Raw genomic sequence first — 23603 nt, forward strand, 5'->3', positions numbered from 1 at the left:
CAGGGCGGGCGGAGGGAGCGGTTATGGCCCCTCTCAGTCCCGTTCCCAGAGGCTCTGCTTCTCAGAACCCCCGGAACCGCTGCAAACCTCGGAGGGAAAGCTGCCTTCCAACTGATGCCAGACACTCCCGCTTCTCCCGTTTGGGTCCGAGTCCCCAGCGATTCGCCCGTATCTGGAGCTCAGAGTCTGAGACTCCCCCCTGACCGAAAACGACAACCGCGCTCTCAGCCACCAGCCCGCTTTGCGCGCGCACCTCCGCACCTGAGTATTTTCCACACTGCGCCTCCTCTGAGCCTCGGTGTGCTGTTATTTTTCCTTCTAGTTGAAGAGTCTCTCCTCAGCCAGCTTTCCTGCGGTTCTGGGTGATGTCCGTTCCGTCTTTTAGTTGTATTTTTGAAGTGGTTGTTTGCGGCAGCAGTCTCCGGTGTTTACCTATGCCGCCATCTTGGTCTCTCCTCCACTGTTACAGATTATTACTTTGTAAATCACATTTTATGTTTAAATTAGAAGTGGGTAATAATTGTCTACTAAGTGAAAATGGTTTCCCTTCACTTAAAGTTTCAGGTATAGATTTTTCAAATCCTGCACTTGTAAGATCTAAGAAGTGAAAGTTGAGTGATATAAGGATAAAAAAATATAAGGATAGAGAAAGGTTGCAGAGGAAGGGTAGGAGCAGTGAGATGTCATGACTATATGCTTTTGCAGAGCTAGTTTAGACATCTTTGCCTATTAGCCCATATAATGTACCCTATTTTGATAAGTGGGATTGTTCTTCTTAGGACCTGGTATTTGTTATCTAATGCACTGTTTGTTTGTTTTTATCTCAGTCACATCGATCAGACAACAACATGGCAGGATCCCAGGAAGGCTATGCTCACCCAGATCAATGTTACAGCCCCCACCAGTCCACCAGTGCAGCAGAATATGATGAACTCGGCCTCAGGTGAGTTAGACGCTGTAATTAGACCACACTGAATAATGCTTGTGCATTGGTAAAACTTTCTGTGGAAAATAGTAATTATTCTTCTAAGAAAACTGGATCCTGGGTGATGGTTATTTTCTATCCAGTTTCACAGGGGAGACTTACTTATTTCAAAGTAACATACTACGTATATGCCAAAGCATTGTTTAGTCATTAATACATAAAGGGGCTGATGTCTAAAAGACAACAGATTTTAAAGTTTTAATTCTGAAGTGAGTATCTCAAATTCCTAGTTTGGTTAACTTTGACATGCTTGTGTCTGTGGTCTTAGAGTTGAAGGTTTCCCCCTTCCTTTTGTGGTTTGGATTGGAAATCAAGCTATGGTGTTCCTAACCCCCTACCTTTTAAAGCAGATATTTCTTCTATCTTGAGATTAACTGGAAGATAGTAACTTATAAACCCCAAGGCATTTTTCTTAGGTCTAGTATGTGTTATTGAGCATGTTTCCATCTTTTTCATAGGAGATAAATCTGAGTATAAATTTTTTTTTTTTTTGCCTCTTATTTGGCAAGTTACTTAAATCTGCTGTTTTTCTCATCTACATAATGAGGAATGACATTGCCCCTTCTTATAGAGAGGAAGATATTAAATGAAATGATACAGTACATATAAAGCTATTATTACAATACATTAATAGGTAGTAAGTAAAGGCTTATTTCCTTTTTCCCTAGTAAGTTAGATACTGTTAGCTTTTTTTCTTCTTTGTTATATGGGCTCAAGTTCATAGCTACTCCATTATGCATCTTTGTGCGTATTAGAAAAAGGTGACCCTTCCTCTGGGCAGATGCAACCCCATGCCTGGCATCAGGACTGAGGCATTTGGGCTGGATTTCTGACCACTCCTCTGCCTCCCACACTTTGTCCCCTTTGCTTAGTGCCCTGGTTTAAGGCACAGATGGCAACAGTAATTGGCAGTTCTCACCGATGTATCTTCATAGCTCATACATCTTCCCTATCCAACAAACTGACCAACTTAATATTATAGCTGCACTATAGATTTTCTTAGCAGCAGCCTTTGGAAAGGGATTGATGGAAGTGGGGAGGGTGATGCAGTTGGTTGACAGGAGGATTCCTTGACCTTAGAGTGTGCAGAATTTGAAATGTCTTTGCCCCTGAAGATGATGCCAGAGTGTTGGAATGTTTCTACTGTTCCATCACACTCTCCTCTTCCTTTTGGTGGGTTAAACACATTTCTAATGAGTTAAAAAACAGCCCAGCCGGCCTGGCTCAGTGGTTGAGTGTCGACCTCAATGTACCAGGAGGTCATGGTTTGATTCCTGTCGGGGCACATGTCCAGGTTGTGGGCTCGATCTCCAGTGTGGGGCATGCAGGAGGCAGCTGATCAATGATTCTCTCTCGTCATTGAAGTTTCTCTTCCTCGTCATTCCTCTCTGAAATCAATAAAAAAATATATTTTTTTAAAAAGAGTTAAAAGCTGAAAATGTAAATGTAGACAAGGTTTATGAATGAGATTTTCTTGTTATAAATTTTGTTTATATAAACTCTTGAAATAAGATTCATTCCTTAAATCTTCCATTTTAATTTATTTTAATAAGAATTCATTTACTTATTCTCAGAATCTGTTTTATGTGTGACATTTAAATTTTAAAAATTTAAAAGCAAAAATTATGCAAGTATTTATTAACTAATATTTTTACTTGGCAGCTTTTCTTTTTAATTATCAGATTTCCAAATACAAGTTATATTTATAGCTCAAAGAAGATGATTGAGATTATTCATTTTTGTCATGCTCCATCTAAAATTATACCTAAGAAATTAGTAACAAATAACTCCTACTCTCCTACTGGAAGAGTAGGCATTTTGCATCTAGAATGGTTAATTATTATTCTTTTGGAACATTGGGTGTTTTTTTCCTATTAAACTTTCTAATGGTAATGGTCAATGGAAATGGAAATCTTTATTCAAATTTATGTTCAAAATCAAAAGTATATATCAAATTGGTTTTAGAATATTTGCATATTTTATTTCCACTCTGAATTTTAATTGTAAAATATGAAATGTGTTCATTATATACTGCATATAAATTAGTAGGCATGCTTAACAGGTGTATTTTTTAAATTAATTTATTTACAGATGGCATACAATGTTATACTAGTTTCATATGTACAACAGAGTGATTAGACATTTCTATACCTGACTAGAGGCCCGGTGCACCAATTCGTGCCTGGCCGGCAGTCGGGGCCAATTGGGGCCAGCTGGCGGTGGGAGGGACTGTGGAGGTTGGCCAGCCATGAGAGGTTGGCTGTTGGAGTGCACTGACCACCAGGGGGCAGCCCCTGTGTTGAGCGTCTGTCCCCTGGTAGTCAGTGCACATCATAGCGACCTGTTGTTTGGTCCACCAGTCATAACAGTCGCTTTTAAGTTTTATATAATAAAAGGGTAACATGCAAATTGACCAAACGGTGGAACGACTGGTTGCTATGACACGCATTGACCACCAGGGGGCAGACGCTCAACGCAGGAGCTACCCCCTGGTGGTCAGTGCGCTCCCACAGGGAGAGCACTGCTCAGCCAGAAGCCCGGCTTATGGCTAGTGAGCACAGCGGCGGTAGTGGGAGCGTCTCTCGCGGCAGCGCTAAGGAGCAGTGAGCTGAGCAGTAAGGAGCAAGGGGCCCCGGACGCCAGAGGGTGCAGGCCAGGCTGAGTTCGCACACCCCCCCCCCACCCCCCACCACCAGTACCACCAGTGCATGAATTTCATGCACCGAGCCCTCTAGTTAAATAATAAGAAGCGTATTTATATGCCTGGCATTCTGCTAAGTTTATTTTGTACTATCTCATTTAATTCTCATAATGGTCATTTAGGTTAAGTGTTGTTATTAGGCTCACTTTACATATGAGAAAGCTTGAGTAACTTTCCCCAAATAACACAGCTTTTAAATGGTAGAAGCCAAGATTCAGACTCTGGTAGTGGGGTTCCAGAGCCCATGCTCTTAGTCTACATGTGACTAGGGTTAGGGTAAGTGACAGAGTAAAGCCTCAGAAAACAGATGGGATAGGATCTGTTAATGCACTGGAGGCACTATTTTAAAATATCAGTAGACATACTGGAGAACTCTTTCTACAGAAGGTGATGGGTGTGGGGATGATGTTTGCTTAAAGAGATTTTGTATATGATAAAATGGACACTGTACCTTAAAGAAGAAAGAGTATTTCACAAGGACACTAGAGGTCATTTTCTTTAATGGGAAGGTCAGACAGTATGATCAGTTAAGAAAGGAAGAGCCCTGGCCCATGTAACTTGGTTTCCTTTTTCTCATTTGGAAATTTAGATAAATTATGAAAGGTAGCCACAGGAAAGAGGATAATAGTAAAAAGCAAAAGCATGTAATCTAGAATTAATATAACTAATTCTTTTTTAAAAATTTTTTTTTAAAAACTTGATTTCAGAGAGAAAGGAAGAGAGGCAGAGAGAGATAGAAATATCAATGATGAGAGAATCATTGATCAGCTTGCCTCCTGCACGCCCCACGCTGGGGATCAAGCCTGAAACTCGGGCATATGCCCTGATCAGGATTGAACCCTGACCTCTTGGTTCATAGGTTGATGCTCAACCTCTGAGCCACACTAGCTGGGCATAACTAATTCTTAAGAAATTCAGTTGTTTTATATAGTTTATTTTGATTTGTTGATGATTAAGTTCCTGAAAAATGATTACTAATACGGAAACAAGAACCATTTTTGTGATTTAAAAATAGGACCAGCACATTTCATTTTAATAAAAGTTATAAATAAAATGTAAGGACTATGAAAATAAAAATGTTTATTTGTGAAATAGAAAAAAATAATTCAGTGAGAATGCCCAATAAAGTTGCAAATGACGTTAGCTTTCAATTATTATATCTTCTTTAGTACTGTAGTTCTGAAGTATTTCTTAAACCAAGTGGCACCTTCTAATATTGATGGATTCTTGACTTTGCTGCTTAATGAAGCATGCCACTCATGTCAGAGCAGCTAATAGCCTGTTTTATTCTGATTGTGAGAGCATTTCACACCATCTCCACTGGGGATCACTTAAAAAAAATGTTTTTATTTTTTTCAGAGAGAGGAAGGGAGAGGGAGAGACAGAACCATCAATGATGAGAGAGAATCATCAATCGGCTGCCTGTTACCTCCTGGTTCACGGGTCAGTGCTCAACTACTGAGCCACACCGGCCGGGCTGGGGATCACTTGATGTTAAGTGATTTGGTCATGATTTTTAACTTAATAATATTTTCTAAATAATATTAAAACTCAGCCCTGGCTGGTTGTTCAGTGGTTAGAGCATTGGCCCGAGGACTGAAGGGTTGTGGGTTCCATTCCTGGTCAAGGGCACATACCTCAGTTGCAGGCTTGTGTGCAGGAAGCAGCCAATCGATGAATGTCTCTCACGTTGATGTTTCTCTCTCTCTCTCTCTCTCCCTCTCTCCCCCCCTCCTCTTACCCTTCCACTCTCTCTAAAAAATCAATGGTAAAATATCCTCTGGTGAGGATTAAAAAAAACTTAGATTACCTGGGCAAAGCAGCAACATTTGGCAAATGGAACAATAGTTGTTGGCTGATAAATTGCTATTCTTTTTTTTTTTTTTTTTTTATATTTATTGATTGATTTCAGAGAGGAAAGGAGAATGAGAGAGAGAGATAGAAACATCAATGATGGGAGAGAATCATCGATCGGCTGCTTCCTGCACGCCCCCCACTGGGGATCGAGCCCGCAACTCAGGCATGTGCCCTTGGCCGGAATCGAACCTGGGACCCTTCAGTCCGCAGGCCGACACTCTATCCACTGAGCCAAGCCGGCTAGGGCAAATTGCTATTCTTTATGCTGAGTCTGTTCAGCTGGGCTTCTAAAATAAACACCCCTCCTCCTCTTAATACATCAGCAAAACAATTGGCTTGTACAATCTATTACATTTTTTAAAGAACTCATTTGTTCATTCCTTTAATGAAGAAACCCAAATTAATTGAAAGGTGGATGTATAAAGTTACTTGGTTTTTCAGTAGCTTCATAGCAGTATTTTTTATGCTGTTCCATTTTTGAAAAGATCATTTCAATTTGAGAATTATAGTATCCAAAATAATTATTTAAATGTCAAATGTGTTAGGGAGTATGATGTTCATATACTTAGTTATTTGCTTGCTTATTTCAGATTATTAGTTATTTGCTTGATTATAACCTGCCTTCTTAGCTTATTTTAGAAATTATATTATATTATACTTCTAATAAATTTTTTAAAATATTTATTTATTCTTTAAGGTCATTTTATACATCTTTCCTTACTTTAGAAGTATTTGACGTAATCGTTTCGTAAGTTCATTTGAATTCTGAAAGTTACTAAGGTTTTAGTGTAAATATCTGAACCTAATGAAGAAAAGGTTATAAACTTACTTCTTTTATTTTAACCAACAAACTAACTTAGAAGAGTAAAAGGACATTATTTAAAGAGTATAAAGAAAAAATGTTTGATATATTAGTATCATCGCCACCAGCTCTCTTAGATAGTGATGCTTAAAAATAGAAATGTCCCCGTTCAACTTTTTTTCTGTGATTATTTGTAGAATTTTGCAAACTTTGCTTTGGAGTAGAGAGGATGAGAAAGAGATTACAAATTACTTACATTTATGGACCAAATAAATGCCTGTTTTATTTCTTCTCTTGATAAGTGTTGGAATATTATTTTTGTCTTCCCCACTGATTTCTAAATTCTTCTAGTTACTCTATTGCTACAATAACTATGACTCATAGGAAGAATATTTGTGTGAAAGATTAAGATGCTAATTCTTTAAAAATGATATCCATAGACTACCATATATAGGCAGCATCAGTGAAATGAAAAAAATCCTGCAACAATAGACAAGAGTTTTCCAAAATAATATTTTCTTTTGATCTCAATAAGGTAAGAAGATAGTAAAACTTCTTATAGGTTAAAATTTTAACAAAAGGTCATTGCTGTATTTGCACATTCTAAAGCCTAAATGAGCTTAACAGAAAGCTAATCTTTTATAAATGTATTTACTGAAATTCTAAGCTATTAAGTTAAAATCTAGAAGTATCAAGTTGCACTGAAGAAAGTCTGAAGAGTTGTGTATTAGAAAGTTCTCAGAGCTTATACTTGGCCTTTTTCTCTAGGAAGTTCATTCAGCTGTAACAGACAAACAGGAAAATGATTTTTCACAAAGTCTCATAGTTTCACCTTGAGACATTTGAATCGTTTCCTTTCTAAAGCATTGATTCCACAAAAATGCCCTCCTTTGTACTCCGCATTGTATGCCACGGGCATTGAAGAGTCAAGTTAAAACAGCTTTTCCATATAATTATAACACTAAATGTTATGACAGACATATATACCGAGTGCTGAGGAAATAGATGAGGAACATGTGAATCAGTAGTCAGGAGAGTAGAGAAGACAGCTTTAAAAAGCCAAAGGTTCATTTATTTCTTCAACAAATATTGAATGCTCAATATATGCTAGGCACTATTCTAAATCCTAAGAATACAGAATATAATCAAATACATGTGTCTGATAGTTAAAATGGAAAGAGGAAAATAAACCTAACTTGTTAAAGGGAGATATTTTAGATAGGTTCTCCAGTGAAGGCCTCTGTAATTGATGTCTTTCGAGCAGAGATCTGAATGAACTATCATGCAGATATCTGGGAGAAAGGGGAGGAATGTGTCATACATAACACAACAGGCCATTCAAAGGTGCTGAGGCATGTTTGGGGAATAGCAAAGAATCCACTGCAGCTAGAACAGAGTTGGTGAAAGGTAGCACGAAAACCATATTATACGGGGACTTGTAAGTTTTGAACACAGAAGTGATATAATCTAAGAGTGTTGTTTGTTTGTTTTTTAAGTGGGGGGATTAGCCCAGTCTGGTGCAGTTTGGCGGTTGAGCATCAACCCAGGAACCAAGAGGTCACCAGTTGATTCCCAGTCAGAGCATATGCCTGGATTGCAGGCTCAATCCCCAGTAGGGGGCGTGCAGAAGGCAGCCAACTGATGATTCTCTCTCATCATTGATGTTTCTATCCCTCTCTCCCTCCCTTTCCTCTCTGAAATTAATAAAAATATTTACAAAAATAAAAGTGGGGAAATTAGTTAGGGGGCTGTTGCAATAACTCGGGAAAGGATGGAGATGGAAGTGGTGAGAAGTGGTTTGGATTCAGGACCTGAATTTTAATAGATAAGTAGGAGTTAAATTGCTGAAGAAAAGGAAAGGTAAAGGGAACAGTCAGTATGTGAGAGATCACTGAGGTCTGAAACCCCCAACACCGTATGACTAGTAGAATGGTGGAAAGATGAGACTGAAGATATCCACAAAAAATTTTAGTGTGATCAACTAAGAAATTTGCATGTTATCTATTAAAAATATGAATCTTCTCTAGAGTCCTTTTTTATGGAAGGGAAAACCTATGGGTTTCCTGTTTTTATTAGCTGATCATTTCATGTTTGAGGCCCAGGTATATTTTCTCATAAACCTGCCTTCTTATATACGAGTTTTGTAAGTTAAATATATTATTGCAACAAAATGGCAGAACTATTCTAAGAAAGAGTAGGGAACGGACTTCTTAAAAAAGTACCTACTAGTCCTGGCCAGCATGGGTCAGTGGTTAGGGCATCAGCTCCCACATTGGAGGGTCATGAGTTCGATTTCCAGTCAAGGGCACGTACCTGGGCTGCAGGTTTGATTTCCAGCATCAGTTGGGGTACATGCAGGAGGCAACCAATTAATGTGTATCTCTCACATCGATGTCTGTCTGTCTCTCTCTCTCTCTCTCTCTCTCTCTCTCTCTTTTCCCCCCTCCCTCCCTCCCACTCTTTCTAAAAATCAATGGGAAAAATATCCTCGGGTGCGGATTTAAAAAAAAATTAAAAAGTACCTACTGTAAGGCCTGCCCTATGTCAAGCACTTTCTACTTTAACCCTCTCAACAATTAATTTGAGTGTTCATCTCCATTTTCTAGACAAGGAAAGTGAGCATCAAGCAGATTAAGGAGTTTGCTCAAGGTTAGAAGGCTAATAAATAATGGATCCAAGCTTTGAACCAAGGTCTGTCTGAATCTAAACCTTTTACGGTTTTCTCTTAACTATGCTGTCTTTCTAGAGTTTAAAATAAGGCTAAAAGTATATTTAATGTATCAAAGGTGATCTATTTTTAACCAAGTAATCTATTGAATCGTCTTTTGCTATATTGGTAAAGTTTGAATTAATGGTAGGTAGTTCTATAAAGGAGTTTAATAGAACAAGTGAACCTTACTAGTTTTCTGTATTCTAGGTCAGTGATTCTCAAATTGTGATGGGTGGAGGAATTGCCTGGGGATTTGTAAAATGCAGATTCTGGTTAACTAGTCTGGAGTAGAACCTGAGAATTCTGCATTTCTAATAAGTTTTCACATGATGCTGATACTGCTGGTTCATGGACTGCACAGATAGAAAACTCTAGAATGCTAAATTTAAACCCATACAAGCGTTAATGATCTACTTTACTATTCCTATTTTTACTTTATTCTTTTTTTTAAAAATATATTTTATTGATTTTTTTTACAGAGAGGAAGGGAGAAGGAGAGGAATAGAGAGTTAGAAACATCAATGAGAGAGAAACATTGATTCAGCTGCCTCCTGCACACCTCCCACTGGGGATGTGCCCGCAACCAAGGCACATGCCCCTGACCAGAATCGAACCTGGGACCTTTCAGTCCGCAGGCCGACGCTCCATCCACTGAGCCAAACCGATCAGGGCTACTTTATTCTTATTATCTGTTGAAATAACCTTTCTAAGTACCTAACACATGTGAATCACTTTATCATTTAATGAGAGCTTATTTAATATAAAAATCCTATAAAATGTTATAAACTTTTTTTAAAAATTGTGATTTATAAAAGCACAAACTGAGGATCTGAAAGATTGTGACTAGACCAAGATCAATCAGTATTCTTGCCACATATTTCTTCATTACTTTTTAAAAATGTATTTTTATTGATTTCAGAGAAGAAGGGAGAGGGAGAGAGAGAGATAGAAACATGAATGATGAGAGAGAAACACTCATGTCCCACACTGGGGATTAAGCCTGCAACCCGGGCATGTGCCTGACCGGGAATAGAACCATGACCTCCTGGTTCATAGGTTGATGCTCAACCACTGAGCCATGCCAGCTGGGCTAATTTCTTCATTATTTCAGCTCAACAAACTTTGATTGTATTTGGTGGCAGTGCTGAGCTCCAGAGATACCAAGACAAAACAAGTCAAAGTGCTTATTGCAAGCCTTAGAGCCTGATTTGGGGGTGGGGGTGTGTGTTTAGGTAAATGATTAGGGTACAGTGAAGCATCTACTATGAAGGGGACATGAGCACAGTGGTTGGGGGCACAGTATGCTAGTGAGCAGAGTGCAGGTAAGTAGCAGTGCCAGAATACCCACCTAAAGCCCTCATATGTATGGGCCAGAGTAGTCTTCATCTACTACATTGTTCATTGTGGTCTACAGGGAGTTTGGGCTCATCAGCATGTTCTAGTAGTTTGGCAGAAGAATCTTCTAGCTACCTATAAGACATGGGAGAACACCTGAACTCAGGGTGGTGGGGAGGGGATGAGCTGGCCATCACTCTGAAGCAGGTTTTATAAACTGCTTTTCTTCAATAAATGCATTTATACACACTTGTCCCATGCTTGGTGACAATAATATTTAATTGTTGTACATTACAGCATTTAGGAATCAGGGTTAAATATATTTTAGTTCCTGTATCATATTTTGAAAAGTCTAATTCTGCAGATCAAACTATTACAATCTGACCTGGTGATAGTTTCTAATGTTGCCATTTTGTCCTGAGCAACCTTGCAAAATTGAATATTTCCATTCTTGAAATAAAAGAACTCTTTTTCTCTATTCTAGGGCAGAATGATAAATTCTTCACATAATACTACCTGGTCTATATTTAACTCAGTGTGGAAAAACAAAGACAGTCTGCAGTTAAGCATCCAAAAAATCAAAAGTGCAATTTCAGTTGATAGGTGGAGAGGAGTTTTACTGGTAGGATAGAGTTGAGAAAAGCTTCACAGAAATACCATGAGTATAGAATCGAATTTCAGTGGGTAGAAATAGTGGAGGCCAGGAGGAAACAGTCTGGGGCTGCGGTGCATTGGGAATGTCTATGGAGGTAAAAGTCCATGACACTGCTAAGTACAGGCAGACCTTGGATATACTATGTGTTTGGTTCCATACCACTGCAGTGAGGTGTGTTTCAATAAAGCAAGTTCTAATCTTTTTTGGTGTAGGGCCGTGGTCGGCAAACTGCAGCTCGCGAGCCACATGCAGCTTTTTTGGCCCCTTGAGTGTGGCTCTTCCTAAGCCTTAGGAGTACCCTAATTAAGTTAATAACAATGTGCCTACCTATATAGTTTAAGTTTAAAAAATTTGGCTGTCAAAAGAAATTTCAATCGTTGTACTGTTGATATTTGGCTCTGTTGACTAATGAGTTTGCCGACCACTGGGGGCCTTGCCTTTTGTAAAAAAAACAAAAACAAAACAACAACACATCTGTGAAGACCAATAACGTGAAGCGCAGTAAAGTGCCTGTACTGGACAGACAGGAGTGAACAAGCCATGCAGCTGGGAGGACTAAACATGGAATGAATTACTAAATTACTTTAGGCAAAGCCTTCTTGAGGAAGTGGCATTCACATTGGGGAGGGATGAGTAGAAGTTAGCAAAGTAGGAAGGGTGGATAGATTTCCTCCAGGGAAGTCCTAGAGAGAGGCGAGGAGAAGTTTGAAGGACCAAAAGAAGACTGAGTCCTTAGGAGGGGTTTGAATAATAGTAATGAATGTTTTCAGGACCTACACAGGTCTATGTAATGCCTGACTATAGAGGACCTTGAATGACCCAATAAAGATTTGAAAATTTTTCCTGTGGGCTCTGGAGAGCCCTAAGTTAGAGAGCTACTTCCTCAGAGGAGGTGAGGCAAGATGATCTTGGCGCACTTACAACATTTAATTTGCAGTTGATTAAGACCAATTTGGGGGCTGCTATTAAAAATTAGTCATAAAAAAAAATTAGTCATGAAAATGTGCAAGTCCACATTAAAGTCCACATATAAAGTTTTATTTGAGCAATTGCTATTTTGAAGTATGATCCACTAAAATATTGGACATACTTTGTGATGTCTAGTTGGGTGGAGAAGAAAGACCATTGTTGACCCTGTGAGAAGCATTAAAGATGTAGGAATAACTGAAGCTATGGGATTTCATCAAAGTTCTAGGAAGAGAAAACTTTTTTTAAAACACTACTTTTGATTAATGTTTGTCATATTTGCAGTGTGGTTCTTAAGAACATGGTTTCTGGAGAATTAGAACTGTCTGGGGTTGAATTCCAGCTCTGCCACTTACTACCCTGGGCTGAGTAATCTTGGGCAGCTTTTCTGTGCTTGGTTTCCTCATCTGTAAAATGAGGATAATAATAGTTCCTGTGCCAAGGGGCTGTTAAAAAAGTTAATATTTGTTTACAAAGACCTTCGAACAATGCTTTGCGTATAATAAGAACAGTTTGTGATTCAACATAAATGCAAAAGACCAGAATGTCAAAAAACTGAAACTGATCAGGATTAGATACCTTTACAAGATCATTGCATCTATTTTTCCAGCTCCTTGCATTCTAAGGAAACCACTTCATAATCCTATACTTTGAACCACTCATCACGGTGTGTTTAGTAAACTTTCAGCGTCCTAGAGGTGACTTCTTTATTCCTGAATTGTGGGACAGGTGAGAGGGAGAGATTGATCATCTAACTTGTGGTGTAATCAAGACTTTCTTGTTTGATTAGATATTGCAGATGGTTGTTAGTCATTACTAATGCAAGAGTGTCCTTAAGCAAGAGCAGGAAGTTGAGTCACCTTCACTGTTATGACCTGGAGTATTTTATTTGTTTTTAAAATATTGCAGGAATCAGTGTGGGGCGGGGGACATCTGTAATACTTTAAACAATAAAGATAAATAAAACAAATATTGCAGGAATTTAGTATTTTCTTTAGTAGATAAGTTATACAACTAGTAGTAGTAAATCCTATATAAAAATTTATTTTCTCAAGAATAGGTAATTCTGATTTACGAATTATTTTAGTTATAGCCTACCACTCTTGCTTATCCTAATTCAAATGTCTTACCCTGTTACATCTCATTGAAATGCTGACCTCTTTCTTACTACCTTCTGTGTTTTTAAAATATATATATATATATAGATATTGATTTCAGAGAGGAAAGGAGAGGGAAAGAGAGATAGAAACATTAATGATGAGAGAGAATCATCAATTGGCTGCCTCCTGCACACCTCCCACTGGGGATTGGGACTGAAACCTGGGCATGTGCCCTGACAGGGAATCCAACTGTGCCCTCCTGGCTCATAGGTTGATGCTCAACCACTGAACCATGCCGGCCGGGGCTCTCACTGCCTTCTTGATTCAGAGCCTATTTTTTATTTCTTCCTTTTTCCCAAAAAGACTTTGATACGTGGTGGCCAGGCACGATATTCCAGCCTGGAAAAACTCCCATATATTTCCCGTGTCGAAAGGCCTACCTTTAGTGTGTGTGGATGTGTTATGGGATGAAAATGTTTATTGCCTGCTTTGACTTGTCCATGAGTTTGGAGAAATTGGTATTGCCCTTTAGTTTTGGCAATTCCCTTTAGGTATTACTCGTTCTTTTCTGGTCAAGTTTGAATGATAAAAACAAAATGGACCACTGTACCTCATTCCTTGTATCTGTCCACTCCATACTGGCCTCAATGTTTCACCTGACTGGAATGCTCATGCCCCAGATCATCACATCCTTGGACTTGGATTGTGTTGGCTCTCAGCTTGAAGGTCTCATTCTCAGTGCACCCATTCTAGGTCCACATTTCTAAAGACTGGTTTTAAATATTTTATTTTTATCTTTTGCATTCGTGCTTCTTTTTCCCCCTTTTCACTTCACTTATCCTTAGCCAATATTGTATTGTACCTATCTGTTTGTCTTACTGGCTAGGACATAAGTTCCATGAAACAGAAACTATTTTGCTATTGCTATCTCAAGGGCCTAAATAAGTGCTTGAATATAGTAGGGGCTCAATAAATACTTCCTGAATAAAAAGAATTTGCTATATCCAGTACCTTCTGTTTAAATGGTACCAAATAATAGAGAATCTGAATTTACATGAAAAGAATAAAACAGAATATTTTGTTTCATAAACATAAATAAAGGATTTTAATTGAATTTCATTTTGATTGCATTAATTTCAGCCAACATTTATTATAACCCACCCTTTCTGAGTAGTAAGCACTCTACTAGACAATAAAATAGAAAAATGCATAATATATACTCCTGTGTTCAGATATTTCACAGTCTAGCCTGGAAGAAAACACTGTAAGTTAGATAAATTCAAGAACACTTCTGTTACCAGGTAAAGAATATTAAGTTGGTATTTTAGGTCAATGTTCTCAGAGTGAGCTCCTTAGACCAGCATCAGCATCAGCATCATCTTAGAATACTCAGGCCCAACCCCTTACCTACTGACTGAATTAGAAATTCAGTTGGGGTATCTGTTTTAACAAGCCTTCCACATGTTTCTGATACATACTTAAGTTTGAGAGCCACTGTTTTAGACCATGTTTTGTAAATAAAAAGTTTCTACTTACATTTGCTTCATTTTATATACTCCATATTGGAGAAATTATAATATTTATGACGCACTAACATCAGGATATATATTGGGCTCAAAGGCATCAATCCCTGTGATGTCTCCTCTTATAAATTTAGTTTTGTGGGAAGCCCAGATTTCCCCCTTGAACTTACTGACCTCACTCCATTCTAACTCTAGTCCAATTCAGAAAATATATCATTCTTGCTTTTCCTGCTTTTCATGGTTATTCAACAGTTAGCTTAGTTTAACATGTTTATTTAGTCATTAAATTTCTAAGGACTGTTAAAATTTAAAAAAAAAATTTCCCCTAAATGAAGCCCAGATCTGTATTATTTTATTTAATTCACATTTAAGGTTGAAGATTTCTTTTTAGTTTCCTTTTTCTAATATTAAGGATTCACTTGTGGTTCAAAGCTGTTAAATAGTAATCTTTCCTTATTTACTCATTTGCCTTTGGTCCATACTTTTCCTTTTATATAGAGAAAACATCCAATTTTGGACCTTTCTTTCCACATAACATTATACAGGGGTGGGCAAAAGTTGGTTTATAGTCGTGGGTATACAAAACACAATTTATTCTTGTAATTTATTAATTATTGTATTATTTATTTGTATTACAACAAAACCTACTTTTGCCCACTTTGTATTTTTGCCAGAGTGGTAAATGAAAAGCATAAATTAATATATAAAGCATTCCTTTCTGTTTAGCATAGACATTTTGCTTTAAATGTGAGTGATTATAAAATTAATTGTATGGTAATCTATTTTATATGCATATAATTTAATTCTTTAATTAGAAATGTAGGAAAATGGGCAGCAATTACTACACTTTATTTTAACTGGGTTTGTCTCTCCTTTATATCTTCATTTCTAAAATTAATGCATTTATAGGTTTGTTTTTTATTGTTTAGGTCTATAAAAATAGTATTGGTAATAAATTTCCTGAATTTAATTTTAAAAATTCTCACCCAATGATATGTTTATTGATTTTTGGAGAGAGGAAAGGGAGGAGAAGGGAAAGAGGTGGGAGGAGAGAAATATTGATGTGGTAGAGAAACATCTATTGGTTGCCTCCCATATGTACCTGACCAAGGATCAAACCTGCCAACTTTTGGTATACGGGATGACGCTCCAACCAACTGAGCCACAGGGCCAGGACTTAAAGTCCACTATTTTTAGTAAAATACTAAATACTTAATGGTTTGTATGTGATAAATACTTGATATATGAAATATAAATATTTAATGATTTAAACTTGTATATAAAGGGATAAAGTCACTATTCCACTTTGAATTTAATGCATAAGTTTTCGGAAATGTATTTATATCTTTGGGAAGCAGTGTATTCTTTGGTTTAAAATCAGAAGCTCTGGATCAACTTTTTCCTCTCCCTGGGGCAAGTGACCTTTCTGAGTCCCTGTGCTCCATCTGTGTGACAGGGATAAGAACAGTGCCTAGCTCGGAGAGCCATTCTGTAGATTTAGATGTGATATTGTCACCATTGTGGATGGCAGTGATGGAGCCAGGAGTGACAGAGGTGCTGCTGCCCTCGGTACCCCCAGGAGTTGTGCCTTGCACTGCTATAACAGCAAAACAATTTAGAAACAACTCGGTATCCAATACTGCGGAAAGGGATGGGATAAATGAATTCTAATATCTCCATACTGTTAAGATCTATAAAGCCATTAAAAAGAATGAGAGACCTATGTGTTCTATGAAGAAAAGATGCCCATACTATCTTAAGTGAATAAAGCGGTGTGGTACAGGTAGAGCATGACATCAATGGGTGTGCATATGTTGTAGAATGTGCACAAGAAAAATCCAGAACCTATCGCAAAATTGAAGCTGTTTAGTTTCCCCCCTGGGGAGTAAATTATAAGACATTTTTGCTTTTTTTATTTTGCATTTCTGCAATTTTTAACATTTTTGAAATTTACATGTTGTAAAAATGAATACAGTTACGAACACAGAGTTTAAGGAGTAAAAGGCACTGGATTAATAACATTCACATATTCTGTTTATAAACATTAATTGAAAATAGTATATGTACTACATAATTTTCAGCTCATTTATAGAAAGTTCAAAGTATTACAAGGCAAGACATTTATCCATTAAATATTTATTGAGCAATTCCTCAGATACTAGCCTACAAGTTAAAATATGAGTGACTTGGTCGTTGCCAGGAGGACAGACATGTAAACAAGTAATTATAGCGTTATCTGTTAAATGTTAATACAGAGTAGAAGAGGAAAGTAATAATTTTGTGTGAAGTAATCAGGGAGGGCTAAATTGAAAAGGTGACACTTGAGCTCTCTCTCTTGCAAGATGAGTACATTCATAAGGGGCAGGGCAGACTGTGATAACCACAACAGTACATGCAAGGAGGTGGCATAGTTTTGGGAAAAGTTGGAGTGGTGGTGGGAATTGGGTGTGTGAAGACTTACTAAGAAAAATGAGTCCAGCTGACATTTTCCTTTTAATGGGAGAGAGCAAGAGACACAAACGTTTTTAAAGGCATTGAGTGACGTATAAAAGTTGATTAGGTAATATTGTAAGAAGAAAACTGTGGTGGTGTTGGATAGAAGACACTGGGATGGGGCAGGAGCTGAGAACTCAGGTGCCAAGGAAGGAAGCTGTATAGGGTAAGGCAGTGGTTTTCAACCTTCCTAATGCCACGACCCTTTAATACAGTTCCTCATGTTGTGGTGACCCCCAACCATAAAATTATTTTCATTGCTACTTCATAACTGTAATTTTGCTGCTGTTGTGAATCGTAATGTAAATATCTGATATGCAGGATGTATTTTCATTGTTACAAATTGAACATAATTAAAGCATAGTGATTAATCACAAAAACAATATGTAATTATATATTCAATATGTGTTTTCCGAAGGTCTTAGGCGACCCCTGTGAAAGGGTCGTTCGACCCCCAATGGGGTCGCGACCCACAGGTTGAGAACCGCGGGGGTAAGGTAAAAGAGCTGCTATCTATTGATGGCTGAGTTCTTAGAGATTGACTAGAACATGTCAGAGAGAATGTAAGTGGCATCTACAGGCTGAAGTGGATAAGCAGATAGGGGTGATGCTATTTTTTAAAGGTGGAGAATCACCACGTATTCAGTCAGGCTTGGAGGCTATAATGATGTCTACTGGAATTGAGTTGAGGCTTCCAAAGGCATCCAGTGACTTATTCATCACCATATTTTAGGAACTTAGAATTTTAGTTCTTTTCAAAAGGATTTTGCATTTGAGGCATCTTCATAATTAAAAGTGGTAACAAACCACTAGTAGTCAGTTTTGGAGGTTCTACCTTCCTGTGGGGAAATAGAGCCCAGAGTGGCCATGAAAGCTACTGAGAAAAGTGGTTTGATTTGAACGTGTAAGAGAAGTTTGCTTCCATTCACCTTTTAGTAAACATGGATGTCTTTCAGCAAATTCCAACTCTGGGCATGGTTAGCATTATGTATAGAACTCTACATCCAGGCCTGGGGGCAGGTCTTGTCTTCCCTAGTGCAGCGGTTCTCAACCTATGGGTCGTGACCCCTTTGGCGGTCGAACGACCCTTTCACAGTGATCGCCTAAGACCATCCTGCATATCAGATATTTACATTACGATTCATAACAGTAGCCACATTACAGTTATGAAGTAGCAACGAAAATAATTTTATGGTTGGGGGTCACAACATGAGGAACTGTTTTAAAGGTCCAGAAGGTTGAGAACCACTGCTAGTGGCTTCTCTAGGATTTCACGCATCTTTGTGTTTCCTAACCAGATTTTGCCCCTTGACAAAGCAAATCTTTTGATAACAGTCTAGTAACAAATGGGTCTGTTCCTGATACATATGAAACCGGTCCAGAATTAGGGCTTTGGGTCCCATGGGCTTGTGTGAATGGTCTGTTTTACCAAAGTTACTTATTCAGCATCACTCTTAAGTCTGTCTTGGACTATCAATGTAGAAAGAAGGAACTTGTGTTTTTACACAAGAACCCTGGTCTTAGATGTGGGACATGAATAAAAAGAAATCTATATATATATAAGGCTAAGTGACCGACCATACGACCAACTGACTGGCTGGTACAAATGACACGCACTGGCAATTTAAAAATAAAGGTTGACTCGCACATGCACAATACATATAAAGCTCTTGCTGACGCCAATCACATGCGTGTGTTTCGATCTGTCATTGTCAATCATGAATTTGGTTGTTTTTGTTGACATTCTGAAGCTGAAAGAAAGCGGCGTCATCGACAGAGTATGTCTGAAGACCAACTATTGGCACAATGTACCTCTGAAGCTGAAAGAAACCGACATCGTCGACAGAATATGTCCGAAGAACAACTATTGGCACAGTGTGCCTCTGAAACTGAAAGAAGCTGGCGTCATCAACAGGATATATCTGAAGACCAACTATTGGCACAACATACCTCTGAAGCTGAAAGAATGACGTTGTCGATAGAATATGTCTGAAGAACAACTGTTGGTACAGTGTACCTCTGAAGCTGAAAGAAGCCAGCATTGTCGACGGAATGTATCTGAAGACCAACTATTGGCACAATGGAATATTGTTCTGGTTCTCTAAAGCTCACAGTGAACAGTCTACCTAATACTTTATTCCTGCCCTTTTGGCGTTTTCTCCATGAAGAATTATTAAACACATAATGTTGTGGAATCTCCCAATAATATAATTACGCACATTGGAATCTTCTCTATGCAATAAGAACCAAGCCATCAAAGTTGAAGAGCGTGTGACGTTAAAGTTAAACTTGTAAATATTTCACAAGGGAAATTAGTCAAGCACTCTGAAAGTGTTTTTACTCTTAATGTGGTCTACAGGGAGATATTAGAATAAGTTTAATCAATTTATCAGTCATTGTTTTTATCAATGTTGTTTTTATATCATGTTTTTGTTGTTTTTATATAATCTTTGTTATATCATGTTTATTTATTAATCAATTTATATATTATTTTCATATACTTTTTACTAATGTTCTTTCATCTCTGACACTTCTATTATAGAGAAAGGGTGAAGAGTGATCTTAAAATATTTCTTCTAATTAATTTCCTTCAATGTGCACGAATCCGTGCACCGGGCCACTAGTGTAGTTATAAAGAACAACGGCTCAGGAATTAGGCTGCTGGGTTTGAGTATCACTTTAACACTAACTAGCTTTGTGAGGTTGTACCAGACTGAACCACTCTGTGCCTCAGTTTCCTCATTAAAATGTAGATAATACTGCTGTGTCTGTCATTGGTTGTTGTAAGGATTAGATGAGTGAATGTATTTAGTATACTTAGAATAGCAACTGGCACACAGTAACACTCAATTCATGTGGGTCCATTGATAGAAAAATTTTAGGCATTTACTCAGACTCTATTTCTAATTTACACGCCTCTCCAGACTCCTGGTGGGGAAGGAAAGTGGAAGGGGGAAGAATAGGAATTGAGGAGGAAATATGTTTGAATGTAGTAGTTTAATAGCTTTTTTCATAGCTATTATGTACCAAAAGCAATTGTCTAGCTTCCATACCCTCACAAAGATAGAAAATCTTAGACTGGCTATGTTCTTTAGTCTTATCTCCCAGACGTTTTTCCTCACTCCACAGCTGCTTCTGAGAAATTTGCCTTCCAACAGTTTTAGCACTTAACCTACCCTGTTTCAAAACTGACAAACTTAAACTCCCAGCCACAACTCCCACCTCGTAGCAACTTTTGAGCTGCTTAAAAATAAGCTTTTTTTTTAAACTATAGTTTTCTCTATTATAGTTTCCTTGGTGTGAGCCCATCACATAAATAATGGAAATAAATGAAGCTTGGCAGGCTTAGCTAAAGTGTGCTTTATGTTAAACAGACTGTATGATATTTCAGATATTCTGAAAACACTCACATGTATTTCTTGTTAAAGAACCTTGGAGTCCCTAGGAAGGTACTGTCACAAAACTGGGTTGGGCAGGTAGTACCTGAGCTGTAACACTCTGTGTCTTGTATTAACAGTAATAATTATTATTTGGGTCGTGACTTCCAAAGGAATTTTTTTGAAAATCTGATTTTTTTCCATCTGTGTCTTTGGGGATGTAGATTTTATTATTTGGTAGTTTCTTTTTAGTGGAGAAGAACCTGCTATATAGGTTGTTTTAATGAATTGTTTTATTCAAGGTGTATTTTCTTTTTTAATTAGTACTCCCACTTTTTTTAGGTGCACCAAATAAAAACCAACCATGATTTTTTTTCTGTATTTATAGGTACTCTTCCTGATGGATGGGAACAAGCCATGACTCAGGATGGAGAAATTTACTATATAAACCATAAGAACAAGACCACCTCTTGGCTAGACCCAAGGCTTGACCCTCGTTTTGGTAAAGGTTCATCTCAAAACCTTTCTAGTTATTTTTGATTATAATTTTTTGTATGTGAATTTGGGAAGGTACTTTTAAATAAAATTGCACTGTTTTGTAGTATTAAAAAATGACTGCTCACCCAAGTTTTCTAGTACTATTTTATATCTTTCACTTTAAACTTGAAAAAGTCAGATCTAAGTCAGCTTTTTAGGGGATTGAGGGAATGTTGTGGTGGCTGACTAACTAGAATCACTGTTCCTTTCACATTTTTGGGAGACACAGTGATTTGTTTAAAATTATCTTTCTACAGTAATAATCAGGCTGTCTTACTGCATCTAAAACCTGGATACCAGCTTTTGTCAGTGACCTGGTGTCTGCTTATGCTTAATTTCAGAGAGTAATGAGTACCATTGTGTGGCCGGGTATTGTAATCTTTTCTGTCATAAGTGGGGGGTTGGGGTACCCTGTTGCCCTAGAAATAAGACCAGTGACAGCATTTTTCCCTTTGCTTCTGGCCTTTTTCTTTCTTTTTTTCTTTTTTTTTTTTTTTTTTTTTTTAAGTAATGGTCCTTTGTTTTACATTTAGGAAACAAAAAGCAAAGTCATATTCCTCTCCAGATCACACGACCGAATCACTAATTTGCACAAAGGAAAACTCTTACAAATGTGCACATTTTGATAATAGTACAAGCGCTTTAATGCCTTTTTATCCAATTTTTTTTCACTGTTTTCAGTTTCATCAGTTAGGTTTCTGAGATTTTTCCAAAGCCATGGAAAAATGACTCTAAAAAGCAGCAGATCATTGTGGTTTCGAAGTTTTTGTCTTGGACTGAATGCAGCTAAATGAGAACAATGTGCAGATCACTGAGTAGGTCAGACTGAGGGGACACGGAACCTTTGAAGCTTTACAGGGGTTGACCTAACAACAACTGTGGGGCCCTTATGGGAAAGAGGAATTAACTCTGTGAATGCCATCAAAACACAGGGTTGGGGGGGTGGGGGGGCGCGAGTGAACAGCCCGGAGCTGGTTGGGTAAAATTAACTTCCCTGCCAGGAATGTTATGAACTGTTCTCCTATGTCTTTATGTATACCTTTAAGCAACCCCAACATTGGGGTTTGCCTTAAACTGGTCAGCTTTGTGGATTGCACCCCCTATTCAAGTAAAGTCAAAGGTGGGATCAGGGCAGAGACTGTCGTTTTGACAGATATTCGGCTTGCCTTAAATGCTACCCTCATGAACTTCAAGACCTATTTGGGTGTTAAAAAAGTTACATGGCATGTTAATAATTTGCAACTTCAGATTCTGTTTAATACTTGAATAAGCCCTTGTGGTTGAAACAGGAAACCGAGTAAGGTAGAGAATTTAATAAATGTTGCCATTTGTATGGACTGGAACGATAACAGCCATGTTTCCTTAAATCATCTTTAATGAATTCAACTTGTCCACATTTTGGAAACTTTTCTAAATGGTACTGTGGGGTTTTTTTTTACCCTCCACCCCACCCCCAACACAGGGTTATGAAAGATGATGATTAACTCTTAGCTAACGACAGAATCAGAAATTGGAACACAGTTGTTTTTTAAAGTATTTTCAGTTAAACAGTGAAATAAAACAACTTGGCTGTGAGCTTAAAGTAGATCCATTAATTACACACACAGCGTGGTCTTTTGTTTTAATCAGAGAAAGTATAAAAAAATGCTTCCTCCCTACCTCCAACACATACACACACACAATCATACAGTTAGATATGCCAAAAAGAGTTTCATAAAATTATCTTAGTGCCTTTAGTTTCCCTTTTTGGGCCCACTGTGTATGTGTATTCCAGACAGGCTTGACAACATGCCAAAAGCTTTTTATTTTGTAGTCCAACTTTTAATCTGTTCCAGACCTTTTCAGTCAGAGCTCAAGTGTAACTGGAAGGGGGCAGGAAAGAAAAAAAGTGTGGGTTTTTCTGCTCTAGAGTGACAGGGAATAGAGACAAGCTGTTAGCTGCTGAATTTGAACAAGTTTTCCTTGAAATCTGAGGTTCTATAGTGGAGTGTGTTTTATCTCTGCCAAAAAAATATAAACTATCCCCTTTCTGACCTTCTGAGCCATGCAGACACAAACAATGGTATGATATTGTTTTATGGTTTTGGAGTTTGCTTTCCTATATACCCCAAATCTGTATTAAAATGTTTGCCAATTCTTAGCTTAAATTAAGTTGACCTGTGTCTTTTAACCTTTTATTTAGAATGGATGATACACCCCCGTATATATAAGCTTAAATTTATCACTCAGCTCCTTCAAATACTGGTCTCTTGTATATTTCTATTCTTTATCAGATGCTTTAGATTATGTTGGAACAGTTAATCAGTTCTTAATATTTCACATGAAGTTAATAATCCATATATCTCAGGAAATTAAATAGTAACTTGTGGATTGGTTCTTTTTATTTATTTTTAATTTTTTTTGTGTGTTAAAAATTTAAAATTTTATTAGAATCTTAAAAGTGATATTCTCTAGGAGAGGGTCACACCGATAGGAGAGCCAGTAGACAACAGGGAGAAATTTCTTTATCACAGGTAAACTTTACCCCTCTATTGAAGTTGTCCTTGCTCTCATTTCACTCTC

At 37.7% G+C, this 23603-nt stretch overlaps 1 protein-coding gene across 3 annotated transcripts in view; it reads left to right on the forward strand.

Annotated features, from left to right (window-relative positions):
• YAP1 (Yes-associated protein 1) overlaps positions 1-23603 on the forward strand; it is a 117257-nt gene that overhangs the window by 54623 nt on the left and 39031 nt on the right. For 2 of the 3 annotated variants that reach the window (XM_014544582.1, XM_014544584.1), the window contains 2 exons: positions 828-943; positions 20893-21012. In XM_014544582.1, coding sequence (XP_014400068.1) covers positions 828-943; positions 20893-21012 — 236 coding nt within the window. The remainder of the gene's footprint in view (positions 1-827; positions 944-20892; positions 21013-23603) is intronic. The other variant, XM_014544583.1, reaches the window with a different exon arrangement.

This window comes from Myotis brandtii, unplaced genomic scaffold (assembly GCF_000412655.1).
Source record: "Myotis brandtii unplaced genomic scaffold, ASM41265v1 scaffold37, whole genome shotgun sequence".
Lineage (NCBI taxonomy): Eukaryota > Metazoa > Chordata > Mammalia > Chiroptera > Vespertilionidae > Myotis > Myotis brandtii.